The sequence below is a fragment of the Garra rufa genome, unplaced genomic scaffold (assembly GCF_049309525.1).
Source record: "Garra rufa unplaced genomic scaffold, GarRuf1.0 hap1_unplaced_798, whole genome shotgun sequence".
Classification (NCBI taxonomy): domain Eukaryota; kingdom Metazoa; phylum Chordata; class Actinopteri; order Cypriniformes; family Cyprinidae; genus Garra; species Garra rufa.
In genome coordinates this window covers 1-10,336 of record NW_027395063.1, presented here as the reverse complement: position 1 = coordinate 10,336, position 10,336 = coordinate 1, and the positions used below count along the sequence as shown (strand labels likewise).

The window sequence follows — 10,336 nt, the reverse complement described above, 5'->3', positions numbered from 1 at the left end:
CAACTTAATATTTGATATTTAATATTTAGAATCAATATTTTAATTTCAGTCTTAATATTTATTTCAGCTTTATCGCAGTTAACATGATTTTAATAATTTTGGTAATTTTTGTTGGTAATTTTCATACTTTATAGGCAAGGTGAAATGTTTTATTTTTGTCTAACACTTTTCATATAACAATTATATTTCATTTTCTTTTCAGATGATGGAATTATTTGTAATAGTTTTAGTGATTTTTGTATTTATTTTTTTTTGCATTTTCAGTGTTTCATCTAATTTTTATATTTTATTTCAATTAATAAAATGCTTTTTAATCATTCAGTCCTACTAAAGTATACCAACAGTGATTCTGAGAGCTCATTCTACCTCATTCTTGCATCAGCTCCTTCAGCTTCTTCTCGACTTCCTCCACGAAAGCAGGAAAACCAGAGTCGAGCAGGCAGAGGCGCAGTAGTGCCTCCAGGTCTCCAGAGGGCAGCGTGCACTGACGATACGCCAAAGGCAGGGACAGCTCACGCTCGCTCAGGAAGTACTGAAGAGGAAGAGATTGTAATGTGCATGAAAAAGTCAGAATGCACTTCACGGATGACATCTCAGAGGTCAAATTAAAATATCACTGACTACAGCGACTAATGCAGTGACTCAACACTAGATCCAAGCTGTCAGATCAATGCAGATCCAGTGCTACCTGAGAAAGGTGATTGATTGACAGCGCTCCCATGGCAACGGCAGGGGCCGCCCGTGGTGCATCTTCAGGGGCCTGAAGTGGAAGCAGAAATAGATCCATTCATTACAGTCTCAGGACTCACACGGAGGGCCTCCACAGCCGATCAATACCCTCATTACTAATTGAATGTTCTCATCCCTGGCAATCTTTCTCATCCTGCTGCGGGGCGTCGCTGTCACTAACCGTATTTTACACAGAGACTTCCCTTTGTGCTTGTGTGTGCACTATATTTAGAAACTCAAGTCTGTGTATTTACATTTCAGATTCACAAACAAGCATTTCAGCTGAGGGTGGGATTATTTCTCGCACGTCGTCCATTTATTATCATTATGTGGCAACAGCACCACCTAGTGACAGAAATCTAAATTAACAATCATTATTAGTTCAATTAAATCTGATTTATTATGCACACTTCATGTGTGACCCTGGACCACTAAACCATTAAATAGCATGGGTATATTTGTTGCAATAGCTAAAAATGCATTGCATGGGTCAAAATTATTGTAAAAATATTACTTATATAAACTAGAGGTATATAAATAGAGGTAATAATAAATTAGAGGTTACATTTTTTATTTCATTTTCTTTTCAGTTAATTAAATTATTTTTTAGAGTTTTAGTAATTTTTGTGTTTTTGTTTTTAAACTTATTTTATTTCAATTAGTTGCAACTTTTTCTTTTTGCATTTTTTTAAATTAAAATTTTTAATCTAATATTTAACTTTCCTTAGACAGTAAAAAGATATTTATGAAGATATTTTGCAAATTTCCTACCGTAAATATATCAAAACTTAATTTTTGATTAATATGCATTGCTAAGAACTGGATCTGATTCCAGATTTTAAAATAGTTGTATTTTTATATTTCAGTTTTTCATATAATATTTATTTAAACTATTACAATTAATACAATGATTTTTAATAATTAAATATATATATTTGTACTATTTTTTTTAATGATTTAAAAAATATTTTTGTTGAAAAATATTTGCAACTTAAAATTTCAGTTTGTTGTCAATGCAACATTTCTATGTTTTAATTTCTGTCAACTTTATCACAAGTCATAAAATGATTTTTAATGATTTTTTTAAATATTTGTTGTATTTTTTATTCTTAAACTTAAAATTTATTTTAATAGTTTTAATATTTTTATTAATATGTGCTATTTAATATTAAATTTTTTATTTTTGTTTAACATTTTGTTCAACACAGTTTTATTTCATTTTCTTTTCAGTTAATTAAATTATTTTTTAGAGTTTTAGTAATTTTTGTGTTTTTGTTTTTAATCTTATTTTATTTCAATTAGTTGCAACTTTTTCTTTTTGCATTTTTTAAAATTAAAATTTTTAATCTAATATTTAACTTTCCTTAGACAATAAAAAGATAATATTTATGAAGATATTTTGCAAATTTCCTACCGTAAATATATCAAAACTTAATTTTTGATTAGTAATATGCATTGCTAAGAACTGGATCTGATTCCAGATTTTCAAATAGTTGTATTTTTATATTTCAGTTTTTCATATAATATTTATTTAAACTATTACAATTAATAAAATGATTTTTAATAATTAAATATGTATATATATTTGTACTATTTTTTTAATGATTTAAAAATATTTTTGTTGAAAAATATTTGCAACTTAAAATTTCAGTTTGTTGTCAATGCAACATTTCTGTTTTAATTTCTGTCAACTTTATCACAAGTCATAAAATGATTTTTAATGATTTTTTTAAATATTTGTTGTATTTTTTATTCTTAAACTTAAAATTTATTTTAATATTTTAATAGTTTTAATATTTTTATTCATATGTGCTATTTAATATTACATTTTTTATTTTTGTTTAACATGTTGTTCAACACAGTTTTATTTCATTTTCTTTTCAGTTAATGAAATTATTTTTAATAGTTTTAGTAATTTTTGTTCAATAGTTTTGTAGTACTTAGCAATGCATATTATTGATTAAAAATTAAGTTTTGATAAATTTACAGTAGAAAATGTACAAAATATCTTCATGGAACATGATCTTTACTTTACTTATTTTTGGCATTAAAGAAAACTGTGTTATTTTGACACATACAATGCATTTTTGGCTATAGCTACAAATATACCAATGCTACTTAATCAATAAAATTCCAGTTGTTTTGACTCATGATCCAATTAAATTCTGCATTATTTCCTGCTAAATATTCTGTTATATGTCACATTGCATGCATTAAATGTGTTTATAAATATTTTGTACAGTAAGTCCAGACAGATAGTTGCTTGTTTTCCCCTCAGGACTTGTTCAGTTGTTGGCATGTCATCCAGCACTTACCTGGAAGCTCACCAGTAATTACCTGCCAGTCAACCTGCTGGAAACTGCTTAAAAGCCAAAGTACAAACCTACTGTCACTCTTTCTTATCGCTGCACCCTGCTCTAATAGTACCTACACACTATTAAATTTCCCTTTAATATTAACAAACATCCTTTGAGAAGATGGATGGATGGATGGATGTATAAGCTGAATAAATAAGCTTTTTTATTGATGTATGGTTTGTTAGAATAGGACAATATTTTTAAAGATTTAAAATAGTAATTAGTAATTTCCATACTTCAATTAAAACTTAAAATTATTATTTTTTATTTCAGTTTTTCATATAATATCTAAACTATAATAATAGTTTAAATTTATTTAAACTATGATAATATTTATTGCAATTAACAAAATGATTTTAATAACTTTAAAAATACTTGTAGTATTTTTAAATATTTAAAAAAAAAAATTAATATTTGTAATAATTTTCATTCTTGAACTTAAAATTTCAGTTTGTTGTCAAGGCAACATTTCTATTTTTTATTTCTGTTTTTCATATAATATTTATTTCAACTTTATATTAAAATTAACAAAATTATTTCTAATAATTAATTTTTTTTGTTGTTGTATTTTTAAAGATTTAAAATAGTAATTAGTATTTTTCATTCTTCAACTTAAAATTTCAGTTTGTTGTCAAGGTAACTTTTCTATTTTTTATTTCAGTTTTTCATCTAATATTTATTTAAACTTTATTGCAATTAACAAAATAATTTTTAACAATTAAAAAAATATTTGTGGTATTTTACTTAAAGATTTAAAAAATATTTTTGTGTTTTTTAATAATTTTCATTCTTCAATTTAAAATTTCAGTTTGTTGCCAAGGCAACATTTATTCAAATATTTCAATTAATATTTGCTATTAAATTTTTTTTTTATATATAGATTTAAAATTAATCTTTATAGAATAGGGCGATATTTGGCCGAGATACAACTATTTGAAAATCTGGAATCTGAGGGTGCAAAAAAATCGAAAAATTGAGAAAATCACTTTAAAGTTATCTTAGTGATGCATATTACTAATCAAAAATTAAGTTGTGATATATTTACTGTAGGAAATTTACTAAATATCTTCATGGAACATGATCTTTACTTATCCTAATGATTTTTGGCATAAAAGAAAAAAATCGATAATTTTGATCCATACACTGTATTTTTAGCCATTGATACAAAAATACCCACACTGCTTAAGACTGGTTTTGTGGTCACAAATATTAGCAGGTTCTGAGTATTTCCAGAGTATTTCCACCTGCGTCTGCTGTGTAGACGGTCCCGGTTCTGCAGGATCGGATGGAGCAGCAGATGCAGGTGTGCTCAGATGCTCCTGGACAGGAACATAATCTTGCAGCCTCTCCACAGCTTTACTGCAAAAACCAACCGCTTCTGCCTGACTACTGCCATCAAACTGCAGTCGGATCAAACGGCTCTCACCCTTACATGCAAAACAAAAACACAGAAACATCACAAAACACTCTATTTAAAGGATTAGTTCACTTCCTGAACAAAAATGTACAGATAAAGTACTCACTCCCTTGTCATCCAAGATGTTCCTGTCTTTCTTTCTTCAGTCGTAAGGAAATTATGTTTTTTGAGGAAAACATATCAGGAATTTTCTCCATATAGTGGACTTCTATGGTCCGAAATGTGGTTTAAATGCAGCTTTACAGGGCTCTAATTGATCCTAGGCAAGAAAGAAGAGCCTCATCTAGTACAACGATTAGTTATTTTCTAATAATTGACAATTTATATACTTCACACTCAAATGCTCATCTTGTCTAGTTCTGTGATGCATATTCATACTCTGGTTCAATACAGTACGGGAATGTCAAAAACTCCCGTCTCATTTTCTCCTCCAACTGCAAAGTGAACTTGCAAATAAAGTCAAATCCCCTTTACAAAAAAAAAAAAAAAAAAAGGTAAAACAGTGACATTTTGGAAGCTGGAGGAGAAATGAGATTGGAGTGACAAGACGAGCATTTGTGGTCAAAGACGAAAAAGGGTTTAAGCATAAAAACGATGCATAATACTGCTTCAAATGTAAAAAGTAAATGTAAAAAAATAAAAAAAGTTTTCTGTTTAATTCTATTGCATTTTTGTTTTTGTTTTTCTGAGCAAAAAATAAATATCATACATTTTTCCCTAATTTACAGAAGACACCCACTAAAATGTCATTCAGTGTAACAATCTTGTCAGGCATATTTACAACAAAAATCAATTTATGACATACTAAAAGGTAAATTACTTTCCCACCAAATACTAATTAGATGTAATTCTACATTTTTAACTCATTTACTCATTTAAAACACAATAAAATTCATTATGCTCCCTTATTCTTATATATATTAATATGTACAAGTCAGAATAAGCATGTTGTTTGAATTTTTGCATAAATATTGTAACACTGAATGACAATCTAACATTATTTCAACCAAATATTGAGATTTTATTCTCCAAAAACCTATTTGAAACCTTAAAAGTAGACACTTTAATGGACATAAAATCACTTTTGTAAATTTATTTTGATATGGACATTTTAGCATCTTTATATTCTTCTTCTTCGACCCTTCTTTCTCAGCTGGGATCGTTTAGAGCCCTTTAAAGCTGCATTGAAACTGCATTTTGGAAGTTCAAACTCACAAGCACCATAGAAGTCCACTATATGGAGAAAATTCCTGAAATGTATTCCTCAAAAAACATAATTTCTCTACGCCGGAAGAAAGAAAGACATGGACATCTTGGATGACAATGAACTAATTTTGGAGATGCAAACACAAAACCACATTTGCAACAATTTATGCATTACATTTCCACACATACAGTACAGTAAGACTTTAATAGGCACTGTTGTTTTCAAGAAATGCATCAGTATTCATGAAGCAGGGAATTCTTGTTTAAAAAGACATGTTGGAGAAGAGATAATTAGCTTAATTAACAAGACACAGAGTTTGTCTTTGAGCTGTAAGTTGGAGGTCACTCGGAAGCAGTTATTTTTTTAAATTTGCATATTAAAATTGTTTATTGCTTTCAAGGACGAAAAGGCTGAGCCTGCCTTCAGGACAACATGCACGCATCACATCCTGTTGTTGAGTGCATCAGATGGCTGTTAAACTGCAGATCAAGGTAAGGTAATATACTTCATTCACTGCTCCTCACCTTGACTGTAATGTTGAACAGCAGACTGTCTGATTTGTGCTGGATTTTCAGGAAGCTCTGTGCATTGAGCAGAGAAAAGCCCTCCTACGAAAAACAGGACCACACATCATCATTATCCAGCAGAGACTCATTTAATAGGATTATATCAGGTTGAAAAACGCATGTAAGCAGAGCAGCATGAACCTGACAATAGCAACCTCCTCCAGTGTTTCTAATGCAGATTCACAAATGCAACCATGAACTGAATGATCAATTAACATTTGTACCAACTAAATATTGTGCTGGAGATGAAGTGAATGGTTTTTACCATTGATGTTGTGTGGGTGGTTATATATCTATAGTAATTGTTCAATCCCTCTACATCTAAAAAAAACATTTTCTCCATTGAGACATTGAGTCCAAGGTAATTTTTGCTATTACACAAGCATGTCAGAAGGGGGCTCTACTAACAACATCAATGCATGACTGTCATGTTCACCATCAGGAGCCATATCAACCATTACTACTAATGGTTCAACTTAAGTGGGTTTAGTTGAAGTTTTATAGCATGAACAAACAGGGAGAGTTTCACCTAATTTCTTGCATAATTAAAAATAGAATTATTTTCTTCGGTTTATCATAAATTATGACACATGATGTAAAAGCTGGACCTCACATTAAGAACATATTTTAACCCAAAACAATTCTAAACAGATTTTTCCTCTCTGTAGAAATGTTTAAAGAGGATACGATTAAAATTATGATCTTTGCATGTCAAATATTGCATTGGTATTGGTTTGTTGTGCAAGTTAAGGACGATTAGATTGTGCTTAAAAACAAAAACACAATGACACACATTTGATGGAAATGAAAAAGTGACATTTCACATTTTTTCAATTTGGAAAATGGAAATGTGTACCCTTGTAAAAAATAAATATGCTAAAATGTATTTAGAATGCATGTATTTCATGCTAAGTATACAAATTATGGAAGCCTGTTTCCGCCACTAAATAAAAAATAAATAAAAAAAAGTTTATTGCAACTTGTTATCTGACAATTCTGAATTTTTTTCTCAGAATTGAATGATACAAACTCACAATTCTGACTTTTTTTTTTTGAGAGAGAGAGATATTAACTCACAATTGCATGTTATAAAATCTGAATCACAATTCTGAGGAATAAAGTTGCAATCGCATGATATAAACTCGCAATTCTGTGAACATATCTTTTTTTTCTCCTCAGAACTGGACTTTATATGAGATAAAAAGTCAGAATTGTGAAAGTTTTTATCCTGCAATTTCAAAACGTGCTTCCATAACAAAAACATTTACATATTATGTACTTAATAAAAATACCCTACAGTTGTACTTTTGGTATACTAAACTGGTATATTTGAAGTCTGCTAAATTGGAACAACTAATTTTGTGCTTAATGCACTTTAATTGTGCGGAAGTAGTGCTGAAATCCTACTAAAGATATACTGAAGTATATTTGATTGTGCTAAAGTGGAACTATTGCTTGGAACTAAGTATACATTAAATACTTTGCATTTAAAGACTGATATTATTTAAAGATCATACAATCCTCATCAATAGTGACATTAAGACATATTTAGGCTTAATATTAAGAAATGTGCATTGTGCACAAGTAGTACTCCAAATAATGTTTAATTACAATTTTATATCAGTAAACCTCGAGTTATATGAGTAAATATGATAATTGACTTCAATTATACTTTATGTAAAAATAAATGCATTTCAAATCCATTAGGGTAAACTTGTTACATATAATAAAACAGGGTCCCTGCTCTCAAGTTCAGCCCATGCTTTTGCTCTAAATTGGCGTGATGCCTCATTTGGCTCCGTTGTTCTGCATAAAAGCTCAAAATGTGAGTCATTCTCCAAATGCAGCTCCCCGGCTCGCCATGAGGAGCCAGAGACTATTGTGTTCACGAGTCCAAGATTGAGGCTTATTGTTGGGAGATATCCGAAGCACTCAGCCTGGCAATCCCAAAGGGACAGCGACAGACCCAGCGGGACGGGAAGGGGATTATGCTGTTCTTTCGGCGGGTTGAAAAGAAATACGGTCAAGCTCTTATGATGGGCTCAGCGGAACCTGCACTATCCTGACCCTGCACTTAGAGCCTGATGGGAAGAGGAGTGTTGACGGCTTAGAGAGCGGCATTTCATAAACGGTCAAAAAAAAAAAAACATTTGTATTGGTCACTGGACAGATACTGTGTGTTTTCATATAATCTCACCAAGAGTTCTTGGCCTTGGGATACTAGCAGATGACCAGAGCCCAGAATATTCAGCTCCAGCTGGCCAGCGCTTTCACTGGACTCGAAGATCTGAAAGAAACACAAATTGGAAACTTGTTTAGAGACCAACCACCCAAAACACCCATCATCCACTTAACACTCTAGCAACCAGAAAAAAACATCCAGCATCCACTTAAAAACACCCTAGCAACCATCCAAAACACCCAGCATCTACTTGATGCCGTAGCAACCACCCAAAACACTCAGCATCCACTTAACACCCTAGCAACCACCCAAAACACCCGGCATAAACTTAACCACACTGTAGGAACCACCCAAAACACCCATAATTGACTTAACACACACCCTAACAAACAACCAAGACACCCAGCATCCACTCAACAACATCCTAACCGCCACCCAAAACACCCAGCGTCCACTTAACCACGTCCTAGCAACCACTCAAACCTCCCATCATCCACTTAAAAAAGCCGTAGCAACCACCTAAAACACCCAGCATCCATTCAGCAACTCCCTAACAACCACCCAAAACACCCAGCATCCACTTAACCACGTCCTAGCAACCACCCAAACCTCCCATCATCCACTTAACAATGCCGTAGCAACCACCCAAGACACCCAGCATCCACTTATTACCCTAGCAACCACCAAAACAGCCAGCATCCACTTAACTATGCCGTAACAACCACCCGAAACATCCAGCATCTACTTAATTCCGCAGCGACCACCAAAAATACTCAGCTTCCACTTAACAGCCTAGCAACCACCTAAAACACCAAGCATCCACTTAATTCTGTCGTAGCAACCACCTAAAACATTCGGAATCCACACAACACCCTAACTACCACCCAAAACACCCATAATCCACTTAACAATGCCCTAGTAACCACCTAAAACATCCGTAATCCACACAACACCCTAACTACCACCCAAAACACCCATAATCCACTTAACAATGCCCTAGTAACCACCTAAAACATCCGGAATCCACACAACACCCTAACTACCACCCAAAACACCCAGCATCCACTTCACCACGTCGTACCAAAACACCCAGCATCCACTTAACAATGCCCAAACAACCACCCAAAACACCCTATAAACCATTGTGTCAGTTATTTAGTAATGGAACAACACTCATACTGTCTTTAAGCATTCTAAACTCTTTTAGAATTACTGTTATGTTAACAGCGCTGTTACACTGTACCAACTTGTTCTCCTCACTAAACTCTTTTTTTTTTAAACTAATAGTTAAAAACAAATGACGTTTGCATTTCCCCCCACTGCTAACTGAATAAGAAATAGAAAAAATTTCACATATAAAACGAGAATGTCCTTTTGCTATCTGCTGAGGGCGGCAAGGGAAGTGCCAGATGGTTTCCTCAGTTCTCACCTTCCACGCGCAGTTACTGCCTGAGGATTTGGATTTCGCTTTGCCTTTAGGGAGAAATCGACCGTAGCGTCGTAGTTTCCAAACACAATTCGATATTGTAGTGTCTTTCGAATGTTCTTTGGGTGAAGAATCACCTTCCATGTTCCCTAAAATGAAGCGAGTAAAACTGATGAAAAAAATGCTGAGGCGGAGGAAGGGACGGATGACGGTTAAATATTTAAATCTTGTGGCGCGTACTATTGAAATATTAACCGTAGTGCGCATACTTTAACATTTTCAATGTCGAAATTTATGATAGTTGGAAAATTAAAATAATGTTTTTAGTGTAAATGTAGTTACATATTATAAGTTCATTAATTGTCTAATATTACGTTTTGATAGTAAAATTAGTTAGCCTACATTTTGACCAAATACATTTATTAAAACATGACAACGTGTAAAAAGTAATT

At 32.3% G+C, this 10,336-nt stretch overlaps 1 protein-coding gene across 1 annotated transcript; it reads right to left on the bottom strand.

Moving 5' to 3' along the window:
• Positions 1-367: 367 nt before the first annotated feature.
• LOC141317353 (meiotic recombination protein REC114-like) lies at positions 368-10,028 on the bottom strand. The gene is made up of 6 exons (XM_073833085.1): positions 9,888-10,028; positions 8,474-8,563; positions 6,235-6,318; positions 4,331-4,513; positions 689-760; positions 368-532 (listed from the first exon to the last, which is right to left on the bottom strand). The coding sequence occupies exons 1-6, from the start codon at positions 10,026-10,028 to the stop codon at positions 368-370; spliced, it is 735 nt and encodes a 244-aa protein (XP_073689186.1).
• Between the last annotated feature and the right edge of the window lie 308 nt (positions 10,029-10,336).

Excerpts from the sequence above, each read along its gene's own strand:
- LOC141317353 (XM_073833085.1), bottom strand. The coding sequence starts at position 10,028 with ATGGAAGGTGATTCTTCACCCAAAGAACATTCGAAAGACACTACAATA. Across the intron at positions 8,564-9,887 it reads GCAGTAACTGCGCGTGGAAG|ATCTTCGAGTCCAGTGAAAG; the intron begins GTGAGAACTGAG and ends TGTTTCTTTCAG. Across the intron at positions 533-688 it reads CAATCAATCACCTTTCTCAG|TACTTCCTGAGCGAGCGTGA; the intron begins GTAGCACTGGAT and ends CTTCCTCTTCAG.